The 19,844-nt window shown below is 43.9% G+C and overlaps 2 protein-coding genes across 2 annotated transcripts; one reads left to right on the top strand and one right to left on the bottom strand.

The window, feature by feature from the left end:
• The first annotated feature begins 4,878 nt into the window (after positions 1-4,878).
• Positions 4,879-7,748, top strand: LOC149285821 (palmitoyltransferase ZDHHC4-like). The gene is made up of 6 exons (XM_089495060.1): positions 4,879-5,001; positions 5,481-5,536; positions 5,887-6,065; positions 6,533-6,658; positions 7,171-7,415; positions 7,506-7,748. The coding sequence occupies exons 1-6, from the start codon at positions 4,879-4,881 to the stop codon at positions 7,746-7,748; spliced, it is 972 nt and encodes a 323-aa protein (XP_089351186.1).
• Positions 7,749-10,502: 2,754 nt separating this feature from the next.
• LOC149285820 (uncharacterized) lies at positions 10,503-14,565 on the bottom strand. The gene is made up of 9 exons (XM_089495007.1): positions 14,506-14,565; positions 14,295-14,412; positions 13,300-13,449; positions 12,430-12,534; positions 12,121-12,338; positions 11,697-11,895; positions 11,279-11,436; positions 10,974-11,036; positions 10,503-10,844 (listed from the first exon to the last, which is right to left on the bottom strand). The coding sequence occupies exons 1-9, from the start codon at positions 14,563-14,565 to the stop codon at positions 10,503-10,505; spliced, it is 1,413 nt and encodes a 470-aa protein (XP_089351133.1).
• Between the last annotated feature and the right edge of the window lie 5,279 nt (positions 14,566-19,844).

Raw genomic sequence — 19,844 nt, 5'->3', positions numbered from 1 at the left:
AATCAGGGTGCTGGGATGTATAGCGAGGGGCATTAGTAGAAGGAAGAGGAAGCTGGTTCAGCTACTTTACAGATCTCTGGTCCGACTTCATCTATTGGGGACAGTTCTAGACACCCCATCTCTGGAAGGATATTGACATATTGAAGAGCGTTCAGATGAGGGGGACAAACATGGGGAATGGTTAGCAGGATAAAAATCATCAGGAAAGACTAAGGGATCTCAATACGGTCACCTTGGGGAGATGAGATTTTACTGGCGGGTGGTAGATAAATGCAACAGAAGTGGTAGAGGCTAATACACATGCATGTGATAGACATACGGCTCCTGAATCTAATACAAGACCAACGACTGAGTAATGTCTGAGTCTTTACAGCAAGAAAAAAAAACAGGCAACTAGACAGGGGCCGACTGGGGCCGATCTGCCCAATAAAATTCTATGTTTCTACGTCTTACAGAAAACTTACAGAAATGTCTAGACTGATCTTTTGGATCCATGTGAGACCTCCAAACTGAGAAGCTGCGATTCTGGTTGACCAACGTCAACCCCAAACGCGTCTGACGCCCATCAGAGTCACCATGTTTTGGAAGTCAGGATGCTCATTGTTAGGAGCGCCGGTACATACACTGATAAGAACGAGAGACACCTATAAAGAATGCTGCTCCATCCTCTAATAGCCTCCACTTAAGAAACTAAAGAGCTCAGGAGGGGATTAGAGCCCTGGACACATAATCAGGTTTAATAAACTGCATCAAAGGGAGCGTAAACACTGGAGCGTATTGTAAACAAGGACAGGGCGCCCTAAACCAAACGAGCGTCCTAAAACACATCTTCCACAACTTTAATAGTCATCGATAGCAACACAACTGTGAAATCGCCATATGTCACATCATCCATCAATCATTCTGCCATGTGTTTATATGTCTACTCACATACGGAGTCATGCAGTGATGTCACAAAGAAATACCCATACAGTGCTATGAAAAAAGGATTTCCAGATTTGTAATGCTTCATCAAACTAATTTTAATACTACACAAAGATAACCCAAGAAACACAAAAATGTAGGTTTAAATGATGATGATGTAATGTATAGAAGGGGGGGGAAGCTATACAACCTTACCTGGCCTTATATGAAAAATAAATCACCCCCCTTAGTTACTAAATCAACCAATTAACAAAATTAATGTTTAATGTAAGAAAGGGTCTCAAAAAACATGGGGGGAAAAATTACGGGAGCCGCTATCTACAAATGGAGCCACCCGACTCATCAACGACTCATCCAGGAGGACACAAAAGGCCCCAGAGTAACACAGAAAGAACTCGAGACCTCACCTCCCTCAGTTAAGAGACTGCGCAAAAATGGAGTCCATGGGAGAGTTACAAGGAGAAAACTGCCGATGACCAAAAATAACCCAAAGGTTCGTCTCACATTTGCCAAAAACATCTTGATGAACCCCAAGACTTTTGGGATAATATTCTGTGGACTGGTGAGTCAAAAATAGAAGTTTTTGGAAGACCCATCAGGGGTAAAGCTAAGACAGCATTCCATAATGAGAACACCAGACCAACAGTCACACAAGGTGGTGGTCACGGTGGTGGTCGTGATCTGGGGCTGCTTCAGGACCTGGGCGACTTGCCATGAACGATGGCTTCTTCTCCACCAGAAAATCCTGAAGGAGAGCGTCCCGCCACCAGATGGTGACCTAAAGCTCAAGGTCCATCTCTGGATGTCTCAAAAGAAACCAAAACAAAGGTCAAAGTCCTGACTTGAATCTGAAGGCACGTCATGCTCGAAAACCCTCCAACGGGGCTGAATTAGAAGAAGAATGCCAAGAAGAGCGTCCAAAATTCCTCCACAACGATGTAAAAGAATCGGAAACGTTCCATTGCAGTCGTTGATGCCAAAGGGTGGCACAACCACTTAGGGTTGAGGGCAATTATTTTTTTCACATGGGTGATGTAGGTTTTTATTAACTCTTTGCCTTCAATAAAAGAAATGATGATTTAAAAGCTACATTTTCTGTCTGCTCGGGTTATCTTTTTCTTAAAATGATTAAAATTAGTTGCATGATCTGAAACATTTAAATGAGGCAAAAACAGAAGAATTAGAGAAGGGGGGGATAATACTTTTTCACAGCTCTGAATGGGCACAGATTAGGTTTTTTTTTTGTTATGTTCTACATTCCCATGCCAGAAAAATGTGTAGAGGACACTATCCCTTTAAATCAACACAAGAATCGTACGCGCTGATGTGGAAGGATGCGGAGACCTTGTTCTCAAGAGCTTACACTCTAATGTGTATAAATAAGCAATTTGATCAAACCACCCCAAGGTATTTTCGCTTTCAGAAGGTCCGTCACGGCACATTATCCTGATGTAGTGGAGGACACCAGACGACTATCCCTCGTTTTTGAGAAAGTCTTGGCTTTATCTTCTGGGTCCCAGCTCCTTTTAGAGCGTTCCTGTGTATCCGGCAATCCCTACCCAAAACCTCTCTTCTCGTCCCCAAAGTGGGTTACCTTCTCCGCTCACCTGCCTTCCTCCGAGCCCAGAGAGAATGGAAATGTAGACGCACCGTACAGCGCAGAGTCTTTTTGTATCAGTTACCTGCAGGCAAAGAGACCGGAGTTTCTATAGCAAGCAGTCTCATTGCCCTGAAACCCAATCCCCCGTTCATTAGGAGAGAAGCCTGTGTGATACCTTGATGACAGGCCACGTAAAAAAAGAGAGGTCCACCTTAACAGTTTAAGAGACCCCCCAAGAAAGGGGAACGGAGTGATGTCTTCAGTATATGACTCTGTGATTGCTGAGGTTTGCTCAGTCCTGTACCCTGAAAGGGAGATACCCGAAACACTTTGGGGTATTTAATCTTCATATTCTCTCCCACCTCACTTGTGATGAACAAGATGGGCCACCCTATACAAACTGGCCCCATTTCTTCCTGCTGTAACGACTCAATTGCTCAGGACCGATTGAGAGACGTCCTGCTTTTACGACTGTCCTGGCCACGTTGGGATAGTTGGTAGGTATATGGCTGGTGAACGATAACAGTAACACATGAAAAACATTATCTCGTTTGTTTCGGCACGGAAGGGAGGATCTGGAGAGGATCTGAAATATAACGCAGTCGCATGTCTGCTGTTACCATCTGTAAATTACCCGGTTCTGCGGCGGACGTGTCAGCCGCGCCGTGGAAGTAATAATTAACCAGGCGTGTGAGATGCAGCCTGAAAGGGTCTCGTCAGCATCTCCCGGCGGGTTCTGTTTCTTATTTATTTGCAGGATTGCGCGTGACTCCAGGGGGGTCTGAAAGGTTCACCTTCCCGCGTCTCGGCAGCAGTTATTCCCAGGTCAATCTGCCTCGCGTGTAACCCGAGACGCAGGAGATGACACTCAGTGATACGGAGACTCGGGTGTCCTGAGACACATGTCGACAGAGCGGTGGTGTCATCACGGCCAGATCTTAATAACGCTGACCAGCGAGGTCATTTACACCCCCTGAGAACAACACAATATATTAATTACCCCCCAGCACTGTATACAGTAATATAACCCCCAGCGCTGTATACAGTAATATAACCCCCAGGACTGTATACAGTAATATAACCCCCAGCGCTGTATACAGTAATATACCCCCCAGCACTGTATACAGTAATATAACCCCCAGCACTATATACAGTAATATAACCCCCAGTGCTGTATACAGTAATATAACCCCCAGCGCTGTATACAGTAATATAACCCCAAGCGCTGTATACAGTAATATAACCGCAGCACTGTATACAGTAATATAACCCCCAGCGCTGTATACAGTAATATAACCCCCCAGTGCTGTATACAGTAATAACCACCAGCGCTGTATACAGTAATATAACCCCCCAGTGCTGTATACAGTAATATAACCCCCCAGTGCTGTATACAGTAATAACCACCAGCGCTGTATACAATAATATTGGTGACAAAAACCTGGTTTTATCTCATTTTGTTGAGATCTGCAGACCTGGAGCCGCCGTTGCTGTCAGTCATCTGATATTTTGGGTGACATTCCCGGCTCAAGCACCACACTGAGCTAATGCTTTAAGGCAATGCTAATGAAGTCCGTTCCTCCTTAGACTTTCATTAGTCAGAGCGTCCAACTGGGTGATTAAGACTGAGCCGTTCTATTGTTTCCCACAGGCAGTGTGATAAGGAATCAAGGTGTTTGTCTAGTAGATCGGGGATCAGATAACAGAGCGAGAACTCATACAAATGGCCAACATGCGGCTGCCCGAAAACAGAGTATGGGGCAAAAACTACAACCGGGTTAATAAAGAAAACAGCAGAACATTTTTGATGATTAAATCTGATACTAGAAATTTTAAATAGTAACAATAGTAACTCTTTCCTCTGATTGGGGGTCCCATAGGGGACTGCGGTCCTTCTGCAGGAGATAATATGGTAGCTTATATTATCTAACAGCGGTGATCTTTATCTGAGCTCGATTAGTAAAAACAATAATTGAAATCGATTTATCTGGGCTCCTTCAGGCTGCAGACTGACACCTGGTGTCGGCCATCTTGCTACTCCCAAGGCACTGCGCTCTGAAAGCAGGAAGTGTGAAGGAAAAGCGAGGCTCATGTCAAACTTCCGGGTGCACCAAGATGTCAGCTCCCCGGATTCTATAGTTTTACGATGTTTACTGCTTGGCTTCTTGAAATAAGATTGTAACTTTAAGATTTTCTGTTCGATGTAAAGTGTAAGTGAGCCCTGCTAATTGTCTGCAATGTGCCATGGGATGCACTCCCCAGATAATAAAAATTAAATGACAGTTTATTGTTAAGGAGTCACAATGCCAGGGACTGGGTTCGGCTCTAATGTGATGTTTATTTCTAGGAATAAGATGGACTTTCTCTGGCTTTTCACCATCTATACATTTTTCATTATTATCTGTATTTCTGTATTCTGCTTCCTGTCTGCAAGATCCAGAAGCAGCTTGGACAGCGTGTTCCACAGAGCAGAGAAGGTGGGCTATATCCTATATATATATGACAAGGTGATATATACTCTTACTGTATGTGTGTATATATATATATATGAGAGAGAGAGAGAGCTATAGCCTATAAATATATATAGAAGAGAAGGTGATATACCCTATAAATCTGTATATATATATGAAGTGGAGGTAGGATATATACTATATATATATATATAAAAAAAAAATGGAATGTTAGTCCAATAAAAAATATTTTATATTGCAATGCTCATTTCTATTTTTTTTTCCACACAATTGGGCTATGGTGAGATTCCAGACACTAGAATCAGAGAGCACTGGTAGGATGAGATATTTTGTTTCCATAGCAGCATAAAAAAGTGTTCATTTTATGTGACAAAAGAATATTTTGGCAGAACCCCTAGATATTTCTCAAGTCTGTTTTTTAAATATAGAATAATATGCATTTACTTTTTTCCCGTAGCATCCCTTTAACATCCCCGTTTTTGCAGGCGCTGTCCTTTCTGCTGCCCCCGTGGCTGCAGAGATGCTATACCAGCTACACGAGGTAAGCATTTTAAATACTCCACTTTTATAACATTGCACACCGGGTGCTTCCGGACTGGTTGGATGTCTTGTCTTCTAAGCTTTAGGAACAGTTAGATCATACGTCATCTGTAACGACAGCCCTGGTGGGTACCTTCTGCAAGACGGGCACGTTCTATGCTTTTTTTTATTGGATGAGAGCAATTCATCTCCAACTCACAATTTAGTGGATAAAGCCCTCCACGTGCTTGCTGGGTAAAATAGGTTATAAATATTTCTGCATCCTATTCTAGCTATGTTCGGATTTCTTTTTTTCCCGCTAAGAGTTGGGGCTACCTTTTACTTTGTAATCGTTCTGTTTCTTCCCCGCAGAAGCGGAGTTTTTGTGGCTCTGCACCTGATTCTCGACGCCTTGGTTTTTGCTGAATATACCTGGGAGGTGTTTGACTATTGCTCGGAGCTGGAAATAAACCGGCTGTTTCTTTTGCTGCCATATACTCTAGTAACGGCCAACCTTTTCTTCTTTTACAAATGCTGCGTAACAGACCCAGGTAAGAGACCTGATCCCAACGGCTGTCGGTTTAAAAAAAAAATAAAAAAGTAACAATTTTGCTCCTCAGATCAATGAAATTAAACCATTGCCTGATGATGAATGCTTTGTGCTTGTAAGCCCTGTCTCATGTATGCTGGTAATCAAAGGCAGATTTAGGATTCACTGTTGGGCTAGTAGATACGTTTAAAAGACAAGACCATGGACCACAGGGTTTGAAAGGTCAGAGCCGAGGAGCCAAATTGTTCTTCCCCGCCATGAAGCCTCTCTTGGCAAGCGTTGTATACTTAGTGGCCGCAGTTTGACTTCATCTCCTTCATAGGTTCTGTTGGGATCAGGTACTGGTTTTCATGTAGGTTCAGTTAGACTTTAAACAATGTTATGATTCATAGAATGTTACTGTTTCTGTATCTTTTGTTATTTTGAGCTGAATTAATCCAATTTTGGATCTGCGGTTCTCTGTTACAGGGGTGGTGACCAAGCAGAATGAAGCGTCATGCTCACAGGTGTACGAATACGATGAGGTCCTGTACCACCGCCATGAACAGTGCCACACCTGCCGCCTGACAAAGCCCGCCAGGTCCAAGCACTGTAGTAAGCAGCATTTATCTCTCAGGTGGTCTCTCTGAACCCAGTGAGACTCAGGGTAGCCATCAGGTAAGTCTTCAGCTGATGTGTAACCACAAGTCGTTAACGAGCAATGGAATATGCTTAAGCCTGAGCATCATGGGAGTTGTAGTTCCACAACAGCTGGAGACTGGGGCCCTTCAATGCCTCTCTTAATGTGGCAGCCTGTTTTAATATTTAAATACATGCAACATTATTCTGCCAGAATATCGGAGATCTACCACCCAAATTAACTGCCAAATCTGAGATGCAACTCACTGCCTTGGATTTTTTTTTCTTGATATTTTATTAATTTAATACATTTTTGGGTTTTACATAAGTTAATCACATATTCCCATCTTTGTGGACCAGTGAATACTGTTATTTACCAAATTGTTACAGAAACAACATTCGCTAAATGCATGTTTTTCTCACCGTGGCTCGGCTGTTCCCGTCCGGTCGAGCCATCTCGTTAGCGGTAACTGTTACCCCTCTCCTAGGTGTGTGCGGATACTGCGTGCAGCGCTTTGACCACCACTGCGTCTGGGTCAATAACTGCATCGGCTCCCTAAACATCGGATACTTCCTGCTTTACCTCTTCAGCCTGACGCTGACAGTGTTCTCCCTGGCTGCCGTCATTGCCGTCTTCCTCCTGCAGGTGGTGCTGTTGTCACACATGATGACTGCCGCCTATGTGGACAGCGACGGCCGGGAGCAGATCATGAGCATCGCCGTCATTATTCAGGTAGGTTGAGCGGGATATTGTGAAGCGATTACCCAAAGCGTTAGAATTCCCTGGAAACAGTCATCGACCGGATCATTTCTATTTCCGCAGCACCTCTTCCTAACCTTTCCACGCGTCGTCTTCACGCTGGGATTCCTGCTCATTTTGATACTCCTGCTGGGGGGATATGGATCCTTTATGTTCTACTTGGCACTCACTAACCAGACCACTAATGAATGGTTCAAAGCAAAGAGGCTTAGCTCAACTGTTCTATACGCGGGATATTCGAGAGGCCTTCTGGCGAACATGCAAGAAATATTCCAGCCGCACGTATATTACAAGAAAGGCCGGTAAATACGAGATACGGTCCCATCCAATATATTATCAACATCGGGGAGAAGTACCCCCGGATGTGAAAAACAGCCGGCAGCAACAGCAATGGGGCGATCGAGGACATCTATGGAACAGTCTAGTACCCCATAAGTTTGGGGTTTTTTTTTTTTAATACACGCTAGAGTCCGTTTTGTTTGGGCCCCAGTGCATGCAAATCAAAGCATGTATTGTTTAGCGAGTGGTCTTTGGAAATGAGACGTCTGTCCCCTGGCTGCCTCTGCTAAAACTAGAAAGTATTAGTATGAAAGCTTCTCGCACATGCTCAGTAGCACTCCCATTAAGGGTACTGATGCAGCATTGAACGCTAACAAAACATCAGTATTCAGATAGCATGCACATGATTGGCTGCTGCTACTCCTATTAACTAGAATGGGCGTTCTACTGAGCATGTGCAGAAAAAGCATACTCAAGTACATACCCTAACTTCAGTAAATGTGGCTGGGGAGGAGATAATGAGACCAGAGTCCCCACAAATGACTCAAATTTGTATTTCACATTAAAATGAGTGCTCCTTTTATATGTCTGTAAAAGACGATGATGCAGGTTTCAATATAATGAATTAAATGTATATACTTTTTCCGAGCTCTGGCCATGACCCTTTTGAAATAATTGATTGTAATATAAAATGATAAAAAGCCATATGAAATCAGTTTATTGAAATGAAATGTTTCTGCACAGCTGATCCAGGCGCAAAAGGGCAGACATTCTGTGAGCTGTTACCCTTTTTGTTAAATATCACATCCAATGCCATAGGCGCTGGAATCGGTAAAGCGGATCATGCGACTTAGGAGAATTTTAAAATAGCTATTATGCAAATTAAAAAAAATATGACTTAAATTACCAGCTTGTATTTAACTATCAAGGGAAATTAAAATATCTATCTGGGTTTAGTACACTTTAAAGCGATCCTCTGCGGTCGGCCCAGTCAGAATTCATTACAAGTAAAGGGAGTGGTGGATTTCCACTGCTTTGCTTCTCTATTGAAAGGCCAATGGCGGCAGGTTTCCCCAGCAAGACAGGCTGAGCTGTGCCCTGTATAATTAATTCATATATAATATAGCCCACTGATTTAACTATCCATCATACAGGGCCAACCAAGCTCTTCCTGTAGCGGAAGTCAAGAAGTTGAAACCACAACTCTCCCTTTTAATAAATAGATGACATCAACGTATGTGATTACAGGAGCGGGGAGGTTTATACTGGGATAACTCAGAATTAAAATCCACATTTAACTAAAGCATTTATGCTACCGCTTCCATCTGAGACAAGGATGAAATATACGTTGGCAGGTAGCGTGTGAATTTTACATAGGTGGGACCATGCAGGTGGTATGTATGCAAAATTGCTCCCCCCAGCAATGACCGTCCAGGCCGTGGAGATTAGGTTCGGGTCACTTGCTTCACTGTGTGAACTGGGTGTGTTGTCCCAGTCATCTAACATATTGCACCATTGACTGTTGCATAGGAACTTGGGACCTGGATATATAGATTTCTCATTCCTTTTCAAACAAACCTTACAGTTTTGGGTTTATTAACAAAAGTAGACCTGTGGGAAACGCCATGTCTACATCAGATCTGCAAATTCAGACCATGAGCAGGAACTTAAGTTTTAATTTTAGAATTTGGAAAAGGAGGAAAAACATAAATAAATTAAAAAGTCCAATGAATTGGCGCAGAGCATTCGATAAACTGCTTTAAAGGGATACATCTGTGATCAAAAATTACATGTTAAAAAATTAGACCTCGTCTTCAGTCTCTTAACTTCATGCCCACCTCGTATTCCTCAAAACATAAAAATGACCAAAAGTTAATGGAAGCTTCAAATTTGTACCCAGCCCTAAGCACAGGTTGCTCTTCACAAAAATAGCCAATTTCTGACAGCTTTTCCGAGTCTTTGAATACAATGGCTTCTTAAAGGACTTCGAGAAAGGTCCGCTTTGCTAATTCTTCGTGAAATAAAGGCATGTCACGCAGAAGGATGGTTGTAGAGGCTACCCTACAGGCAAAATGGCCCAGTAAGTACCCTTTTACACTAATCTCATATAACACATCATCGTGCGTTGGTAGAGATTTACCATCAGCTCTATTCCAACCCCATGAGATACTCATCCTGGATAAGAAAAGAAAGACCCCAGCAGAAGCTCTGAACTCCTGGCGGATCTTTAAAAGCACTGCCCCTGTAGCTGGAATATACCATACTCATAACGCATAGCATAGCCATTCATAGTTTGAGAGCTGCAGGCTTTCTCAATGTGAGAAGGATTTGGGGCGCAGCGACCCATTAGAATAACGTCAGCACGGACACACTAATGCACATTTCAGGCCCCCGTGGAGGCCAGGGATGGGATATTGTGTGAGGCTACAAGGCACCCTTCACAGCCGCCAGATCGGCGAGATGCCGTAATGTCCCGATGCTCCCTTCAGTGGTTCTGTTAATAGAACATGCAATATTTGCAGGGCCTTCATCTATTGCTATTCCGATAGCATATTGTGTAGCCTCTACCAAAATATTCTCTCGAGGTAATCGGCAAGAGTGGAAAAACCTATTCATCTTCTACGACCCACCTGGACGATACACAGAGTTGTGCTAACAGTGGCATCCGGCGGGCAAATACTGCAGCGTGGCATCTGCCAGTAACAAGGGGCTGACAGTCCATTTAGTAGCTCCCTAGGATTCAGACGTTACTTTCTCTCCCGTGTAGAAATGCGCAGTAAGCTACACAATAACGGTTTGGACCTCCAGCTCGTCTTCGGGGGACGTGATCACAAACTCTCCATCCTGGTCCACCATGTCCACGTCTTCCGTTACAACCTCCCTTTCCTCCATGGGTAAATCCTTCGCTAGAATGCTACGTTCACAGACGGCAGAGGCGAGAGTCATGGCGACCTGCTCGGTAAGGGATTCTGGCGTGGCTATGGTGAGATTGTCCATGGTGGAGACTTCCTCGGTGGCGGCATCACTGCCCTCATCCAGCACCACGTTCTGAACAATGATTTGCTGTCCTGGGCTGGCTGTGCTAACTATCTGCTGTACCACTTCCAAAATGTGGCTGTCCACCTAGGGAAGGGGGTAAAAAAAACATATATAATATATATTACGTAGACAATAAAAAGCGGAGATATCTTCTAGAAGATATCTAAAAATGCAGCATGTTCTGCTCACCCCATCACGATCTCTGGAACTCACCTCGTGTGTCTCCGTCTCCTGTATAAGCTCAGTCGCTTCACTAGTTTCCAAATCTTCAGTAGCCTGTAAATCAGTGTAATGATATCATGAGGCAGCCAGATAAAATATATTGTCTACCTGTTTGGAGTCTAAACTCTATAATACAGCAGATATGTAGTCGTTATAGCATATTAGGGCCACACACTAAAAAATATAATATTATATTATATTATACACACACACACAATAATACAGTAACAAGCAAAAAACACCAGTAACCACAATGACGAGGGCCATTTCCCCTTTATCACACGCTTATAACTCACCTCGATTATATATTCCTGAGTATCGGCAACAACCGAAGAGAACTCGACTAGAACCGTGTGCTGCTCCTCAGCCATGTCCATCGTGTCTGAGCTGGTGCTGTTGGCACTGGAGGCATCCAGCTTATTTAGACTTGTATTTAAAGTCAGCATACACCCCCCTGGAAAATAAAAATGTTAAAATAATAAATAGTGTCCTTTCATCACTTTAAAATCAATTGTTGTAAGGACAAAAGTAAACAAAAAAAAACATCCATAGTAAATGCATAGATTTGCCTAAATACAGGGCTTCATTCACATACCCCGGATACTAGCAAAGGGAGAAATATTATAGTCTAATTATATATATAGTGCAAGTGGCGGTACAGTACTGGCCACACATGTCACAGCCGTGGCAATGAGCCGATCTGTCAGGGTTTACCTTTGGTCCTTAAATGACGATTCAGAGTTCCATGTTCTGCGAACCCCCGGCCGCATTTGTGACATTTAAAGGGCTTTTCTCCTGTATGATGTCTGAGGTGCCGGACCAAGGACCCCTTTTCCCGGAAGCTATTGGTGCAGAAATGGCAGGCGTACGGCTTGTCGTCTAGGTGGGTGCGAAAGTGGACTTGCTGTGCATTCTAGGAATAAGAACAGGGGAAATATAGGTACACGGGTGCCTCTCTAAATATTCAAGTGGAGGGATCACCCATATATTAAGGTTCCTGTTAGAAAGTCGGCTCCGTTACCCTCTGCGCGTCAGTTATAAAACTGTAAATATCTTAACTGGGATCAAGCTGTAGTTTTCCCAGTAATGCAGACTACTTGCTGGAAAGGAGGTCCATAAGTCAGAACGGTCACCTTACCTTTGTTTTGTATCTTTTGCCGCACTTGGGGCAGGGATAAGGCCGGTCATCAGAATGCACCCTCATGTGACCCTTCACATGCGCGACGGTCTTGTACGTTTTCCCGCATTCTCCACACTTGTATTTGCGGTCGCTGGAATGGGATTCCTTGTGCTTCCGGAGCAAGTGAGCTTTCAGGAACTCCCTGCTGCAGACGTCACAGCGAAAGAGCTTACACCCTGCCGGGAAACCATGCCCAGTGAACAATCAGGACTGTGTATTTCTGCATCGTTAAGGTGACAGGGTCTAAAGCAACAATATATCATTTACCTTCATGTCCCTTTAAATGTATTTTCAGCCCGTTGCCGTTCTTACAGTTCTCCCCACAGTGGGGACAGTTGAAACGCCCGTCAATGATTACCGTGCCTTCTGTCTGTTAGGAAGAGGAGAAAAGTCAGACGGATCCTAAAACGGTGCAAATTCTTACATCCACTGCAGACTTTATTAACAAAACCGCATTAAAATGCATGATTCAACAGAAAGCTGAACACACTCCGCTACTTAGTCTGCTTACGGGGGATCCGGACCCCTTTTACAGAGGGGCTGTGGGAACAGAAAGGGTAGTGGATACGTACCCATGCGTGTTCTCTACCCACTCTGCACTCCTATTTTCCAGTAATGTTATAAAAATGGATGGAAAAACTACATTTTTTTGGGCTGGTGGCATTCGAAGCCTGCGTGAGTCATGTACAACATATAAAAGGCACGCGTGTGTTCCTTCCACTCACCTGGGATGCTGGGAGGGATTGCACCTGGACATGAACTTCGTGGAGTATATTACCCTTGTCATCGGTTACGAGGCGGATAACAGGTGAACCCTCATCACTTAACTGGGAAGACCCATCGGAAATCTTGTAGCCGTCGTCAATAGTAACGAGTTGTTCTGAAAAGCAACAAATCAAAGAGTGTCAACTCACAGCCCGACAAAACTTCTCCACAGATCGACACAACCTCAAAGATACCATTCTACCCAACCATGTGTGTATGAATGAAAAACACATAAATGTGTGTATGTTTCATTCATACATGTGTGTGTCCACGTGCCTATGTGTAAAGGGGGGGCATTGGCGGTCCTCGAGCATGAATGTTGTTCACGTTGCGCTCCCGGTTATCTGGCTAACTGGCCGATGCCCATGGCATTCAATAGCACACCTGAGTACTCGTCTTCTTTAAGCATTTCCATGTGCCGGATTTTCTCTGTGCAAGGGGTGATTGACTTCATGTGCCGCGTCAAAGCTCCCGATTCGCGGAAACCCTTCCCACATTTTGTGCAGACGTAAGGCCGCTCACCTGATCAGAAGAATCACAAACGTGTCAGGTCAAGAGGGAATGCAACATTTTCCACGGGGACTAGGCCGCTGGCTCCTTTAAATTCAACCAATATTCAGAAATTTTAAAATAACGTTAAATAAAACATCCAGTAGAATTCATAGATTTAAAAAAAAAAAAAAAAAAAAAATGTTCTTCATCAATGCAGGTAAAGGATGCAAATTATAAATATATATATATATCATATTTTGTAATACAACTGAGCGGTGGGAGATATTTTAAACATGATTTTGTATATAAAAATGAGGCTTCATGCTCGATTGGACCAAACTAAACATTTTCTGGACCAAACCCAAGTAATCCCAACACAGATCTAAAAAAAAATCTAATGCAATTCGTGTTCTTCGTAACTAAAAACATTTTTAAAAGACTAGGAGACACATTCAAATAACTTGCATGGTGTTAAGCGCATGAATCGTGGACTCTACTGAGCATTAAACATTAAAACAATTTCGGGGACTAGACTGTAATTTAAGACATTCATGGAAGAAGAGATACACGACTGTATCTTAATGATTTAATAGGGATCTCTGCCGTGGGGGACTGCAAAGAAACAACCTGCAGACCTTTCTACTTGTCCAACTAAAATAACAACGATGGCGAGGAACTCCATTATGGAGATCCTGCTACCCTCTGCTTGCTTGTCACGCGGGTCTCTATACGACTCCGGTTCAAAAAGCAAGCCTGGAAAAGTAGAAATCCTTTAGCAGGCGGAATGAAGTCAATCCACCAAACCAAAGTGGAATCTAACTACCCCCCCCATCTAAAGCAGGAGACGAGCCTCATCTTTCTATGTTATCACGTACCTGTGTGTCTCCTGGTGTGTCTAATTAGAGACCCCTTTGTTCTGAACGAGTTCCCACACAGATTGCATTCAAATTGTTTCTTGCCATGCGTGATCATGTGAGCTTTCAAAATGTTGGCCTGGTACAGGAAGGTGGTTAGGTCAGACATTGCCGATGTGAAGAACGGACACAAAAACTACAGACACAAAAACTAATTCATCTCTATATGCACCGTTTTAAATGTCTTCTCGCACAACTGACAGATGTATCGTCCTTTCTCATCGAGGACCATCGTAACCAGCGGGATCTCCGTAGATTCTTCTTCCTGGATGAGGTCCTCTTGGCTCTCGTGCCACTCAACTTCAAGCTCTACGTCCCGCTTCTCACCCTCAAGCGCCCCGTCTTCACTGGTGAGGATCTGCTTCATGTCCTCAGAATCTGCTGCTGAGAGATCAAGATGAGAATGATATGCATGCTGTGAGTGAATGAATGAATGAATGAATGAGGAATCAAATTAGCTCGATATAAACAGAAATATATAATGAGCTCTGGCAAGTGTTACTGAGGAAGCCCTGGTAACCACTGGAGAACCGTGGATTAAATAGACAGTATTAAAGTTCTATCAGCCCACCCCGTATCTTATCGATCATTTTATGAACCAAACTATGGGAACTCCTCAGATTTTTTAAAGGTATTTAAAAAATACATGGAGGCTAGGAACCTATTCTGTGCCAGCTCTTAAACCAAAACCTGATTACCAGCCTTCAAAGGATGGATTGTAAAAGGTGAAATATACAGAATATTAAAGGGTACCGAGGTTCAAGAGAGCAGACGACATCTGTAGCAACAGAGTTACAGATAACACTGCTGAGGGGCCACAGAGCCACCAGAAGAGCTTCAGCTTCCGAGGACATTAGGAGGCAATATTTTCACCTCGTTGGACCTTTGTGATTTGGCACTGTGCCGACATGTCATGTGATAAGTGGCGGTTCATATGATATGCGTAGCTCTGGTAATAAAGAAGAGATTAACGAACGGTACCTATATCCGAGGCAGCGCTGATGTCTTCAGGCAACGACGACGCTTCCACAATGATGTGCGAAACAGTTACTGAATCTTCCATGGATGGAACCACCTGCTGTTACAGACATCCTTTTAACGGCTGGAGAAACGGCGCGATACATTTCCAATCCACGCACCGCGTGCTAACAGTAACTTAATATAACGACCACTAAAACCCAGCAATGTCTATCAGTTTTGTCGCATTGTATCAGTGGATGTTTCCAGTCCTACAAACAGGAATTATATAATAAGCTCTGACGAGCAGGGACCCCAACTCCATTGTTTGGTAAAAAAAAAAGTCAATTTAATAAAAGTGCCAGTGATAGATCGCTATACATCACAAAGCTCTTTACGACCTCCACGCAGCATGAGATAGAAGCTCGTTTACCTCCTCGCCGCCCACCGTTCCTACGGCGGGTGATAGACCGCCGTCCTGGGATTTATGGCATATCTTCTGAATCTTGTGGTGGACAAACTCTTCCAAGCTTGTGAATTCAGCCTGACAACGACCGCATTTGTGGACGTCATCGTCATCTGCAATGAAAATAAATACATTATGATACAATAGCACCAATTGTGTGCTGATCGCTCGGGGGGGGGGGTATTTCTTCCGTCTCTCGGTGTAACCGGGCCTGTCTGCTAACACACAAACGCTGCAAACGTCAGCCTTCAGGTGGAACTCCCACCATTTTTATTTATTACTAGTAATAAATAAGATATTGCGGGTGTGTTTTTTTTTGGGGGGGGTTGTAGAATTCACCCCAGGCAGCTGCATATTAGACATCTGTATGAGTTCGATCACACTGTCTGTGGGGAATAATAGAACGGCTCAGTCTTAATCACCCAGAGGGACCCTCTGGCTTATGAACGTCTATGGAGGAACAGACTCGAATAAACAGGATTTTGTTAGCGCTGCCATAAATAATCACGACGGCCTGAAACTCGGCAGACAAAAGGACATTGATTGGGACGGGAATATCTTGTAACGGATTCGCCCTTTGAATACAATGTCTGCACACAGCAGAGTATCAGTAAGAATTGCCTCCACGATTAACACGGCGGGCTTTCTATTGTTCATCACAAGGCAGTAGGATAAGAACCTAGACTTATCTTGTGTTATCAGCCCAAAATACATACACAAAAATTCCACAAGCAGCTAGAAAAAAAAAAAAAAAAAGGACTGTTTTACGTGAAAATAAATCGCTCAAATAGAAAACGACGAATTCAAACGTTATCTCCCTGCGGAATATGACCGGTATACATATCAATAATAAGAAGAAGAATACGGTGAGGAGTTCCTTTTATTAAATAAATAAGTTAAATGTCACAGTATTCCTGCACACAGCAGCTCAACCAGGATCTTCAGGGCCCGCCCGACAATGGAGCCGAGTGGGGCAACCGCTCCAGGCCGCACTTTTGAAGGGGCGGCACTTTGCCGCCCCAAGCCCTTTTTTTTTTTTTTAAAAGCGAAAGAGAGAGAGGGGCGCCGAGTGGTTTTCGCTTACCAAGCTGTCAGTACCCGCTCGGCGCCCCTCTCTCTCTCCTCTGCGGCGAGTCTCCCTGTTCGGTCTCGGTGCCGGCTTGTAATGCTGAGTGCTGGAAGATTTCCTCATAGCCGGCACCGAGACCGAACAGGGAGACTCGCCGCAGGACTGCTGAAAGGTAAGTACAAGGGGGGGGGGGGGGGGGGGAAGGGTAGATAAGGGGGGGGGGGCGGCATTTTGCCTTGGGCTGGCCCTGAGGATCTTATATGTAATGTAAGGACAGTTTACTTTATTGAGAGGGTGGTAGAGTGGTGGAGGAGCCTCCCAGCAGAAACGGTGGAGGGAATGGTAACTTGCATGGGATAGGCATACGGCTCCTGAATCCAAGACAAGACTGATTAAGGTTTGTGTCTTTACAGCAGGAAAAACGGTCAACTTGAAGGGGCCGTAGGGGGCCGAATGGGTCTCATCTGCCGGCAGATTCTGTGTTTCTATCTTGTTTCACAGATCAATCTTTTTATCATAAAAAAAAAAAAAAAAAAAGACAAAAAGCTGCATCATTAGGAAGAGCGTTAAAGTACCGCATCCGACAGACAGAACTCTGAAGCAGGAAGGACATTATAGTCTCCCGTGTTTATATTCTACTATCCTTCCTATCGAGCATCTTATCCGCCAAACTATGGGATATACACAGGATTTAGGATCTGCAGAGGGACAGCAAGCTTTAAAAGGGAGCGACGGGGGGAGATCAGCGACTCACAGAGAGCCCTAGGGAAACGTACCCAAAATACTAAAACAATGGCTGATTATTACTGCGCTGAGGGAGACCGGATAGGACTAAGTGCCAGCGTTTAAGATATAGATATAGATATATATATATATGAAACATGCATAAATATACATTAATTTATTTTTTATATAGCACCTTAAAATTCTGTAGCACTGTACATTGATATATATATATATCTCACTTATACATTGCGCCATCATAATGCTCATTCATGCACTCCATGCCCCATACATACATAAACACACGTGCATTCTTGTACACACACACACACTCATATGTAACAAGCAGACTCATCCCAGGAGCTCTATGGCAGAGCACAAAGAGACTGAGGCGCTCCCAGGGCCCCTGGGCTCCACTCCGATTACCTTCCTCCTTGAAGTGGGTGATGAGTGGAGCTGCGGTCAGGCCCAGGCCTATCAATCCGCTGTGAGCAGCCTCCGCCTCTACCACTCCCGACTCCGAGCTCATCCCAGCCAGGACTTCTCCTCCTCTGTCGCAACGAACGACCGCACGGCGGCTGCAATACAGCGCAAAATGGCGGATTTACGACTGTGTCGTCAAAACAACAAGGTGAAGGCAAGGCAGGCGCCCTATCGCAGACGTCACCGCGTAAGGAATGCGTGCGGCGGCCATGTCTAGTGAGGGCAATGCGCCACGCCCATGGAAGGGCAAGAGTCGTAATACAAGAGCGGTGGAAGTGAGGGCGCTTTACTAATAAAAATCGAGACTGGAGGGAGAGTTCTGCGCGTGCTTAGTGTTAGTTTTTTTATACACAGAAGTTTTTGAATTGTTCTGGGTGAGCTCAATTATTCTTATATGGGAGGCAAGAAATTTTACAGTTTACTTACTTTATTAATTAAACTGGACATGTCATGGTTAAAAAAAACAAACATTTAAACAATAAATAATATATATATATCTGTTAATGCACGGGATACACTGTCCTGAAGCGGATACGTGGATTGTCAAATTCTTACTAAAGCGCACGCGTTTCTTGTGCAAAATGCGTCGGGGTGACTTCCTGCGGGGAGTGTTTATATCCTGACACCTTATAGACATTTTCCTGCGAGTTCTAAGCACTGAAGCTATCTCCATGCCTCTCACCGCGTGCTTTGGACGCCCGGTCATATTTTATTAGAGCAAAACTGGGCCAGGCAGGTGCATTCGGTGCGATCCCCAGAGATGCCGATGGAGGGTTTGCTTCTGATTGGTTAAAATGTAAAATCATAGGCTTCTACGGAGTGAAAGTCACTTTTTCATATGCTGCAGGAATTTTGAGAAAACACCGCCGTGTCCTGTGAGGTACCAATCAGCACGTCTACCCGTCAGCCACGCTCATCATGCGCAGCCGCTGGCCTTAAAGTGGCAGTCTGGCCCGCTGGCCTTAAAGTGGCAGTCTGGTCATACTAAGACACACACTTTGTGTCTTTGAAAACAAGATACGCCAACATTTCATGAAGCTGATTCCTACCTTACGCTTCCCAAAGCTGGCGTTTAAACAGAAATATATATTTTCCAGATTTACATTGCACGTCGGCCATGTTTTTCAGTAACCTCAGAATTTAAACCCTGGGCTTTCACACCTGCCCATATCGCCACTAGGGGGCACCGTGGCCACTTGTGGCACATTTTATTTTTCCAGTTTGACCTATAATATTTTTTATAATGACTGCAAATGGCAAAAACCCAATATATATACACTTGGGATTCTCACCTTTTTAGGGCAAAATATGGAAAGACTACTGTTTCCAGAATATTCTTTTCAAAATTTGATGAACTGGGCTCTTGATAACGGTCACCGGAATTGGCACCCTTGATCCCAGGGGCAGATAAAATCAAGTGGCCTCTTCTTGCCCCAACACGCACACTTACACATACAAACTTACAAGCTCACATGTTTACACATACACACTCACGCCAACATACCACACACGCTTACACATACACGTTAACCCAAGCCTGGGCAGATCCAAGTTTCTGCAGAAAACCCCCTCATTCATTTGCTGGGGGACACCATGACCATTTAAAGGGACCTTTCGGCTGTCGTATGCATTAATGTGCCAGGAAACGTTAAAGATAACCGGTTTCTACAAACATTGTCTTTTCTTATTCTAAGGATATTTGGATGCAAAAATAAACTTTAAATTATTTAAAATCCACTAATTTATTCGTTATTGGTTATGTAAATAATACGTTTTTTAATGCAACGTTTCATAAGTGATTTTATTCCCATGG

This window comes from Sceloporus occidentalis, unplaced genomic scaffold (genome assembly GCF_023333645.1).
Source record: "Sceloporus occidentalis isolate IW3139 unplaced genomic scaffold, rSceOcc1.0.p SCAF_76, whole genome shotgun sequence".
Taxonomy (NCBI): Eukaryota; Metazoa; Chordata; class Lepidosauria; order Squamata; family Phrynosomatidae; genus Sceloporus; species Sceloporus occidentalis.
This window is presented reverse-complemented; position numbering and strand designations above follow the sequence as displayed.

What these genes read in the sequence shown, in the direction of transcription:
- LOC149285821 (XM_089495060.1), top strand. Translation starts at nt 4,879, where the DNA reads ATGGACTTTCTCTGGCTTTTCACCATCTATACATTTTTCATTATTATC. An exon ending in TGTTCCACAGAGCAGAGAAG is followed by an intron (nt 5,002 to 5,480) that starts GTGGGCTATATC and finishes CCGTTTTTGCAG; the next exon opens with GCGCTGTCCTTTCTGCTGCC. An exon ending in GCATCGCCGTCATTATTCAG is followed by an intron (nt 7,416 to 7,505) that starts GTAGGTTGAGCG and finishes CTATTTCCGCAG; the next exon opens with CACCTCTTCCTAACCTTTCC.
- LOC149285820 (XM_089495007.1), bottom strand. Translation starts at nt 14,565, where the DNA reads ATGGTCCTCGATGAGAAAGGACGATACATCTGTCAGTTGTGCGAGAAG. An exon ending in GCGAGAAGACATTTAAAACG is followed by an intron (nt 14,413 to 14,505) that starts GTGCATATAGAG and finishes TTCCTGTACCAG; the next exon opens with GCCAACATTTTGAAAGCTCA. An exon ending in GTACTCAGGTGTGCTATTGA is followed by an intron (nt 12,535 to 13,299) that starts ATGCCATGGGCA and finishes CCTCTTCCTAAC; the next exon opens with AGACAGAAGGCACGGTAATC.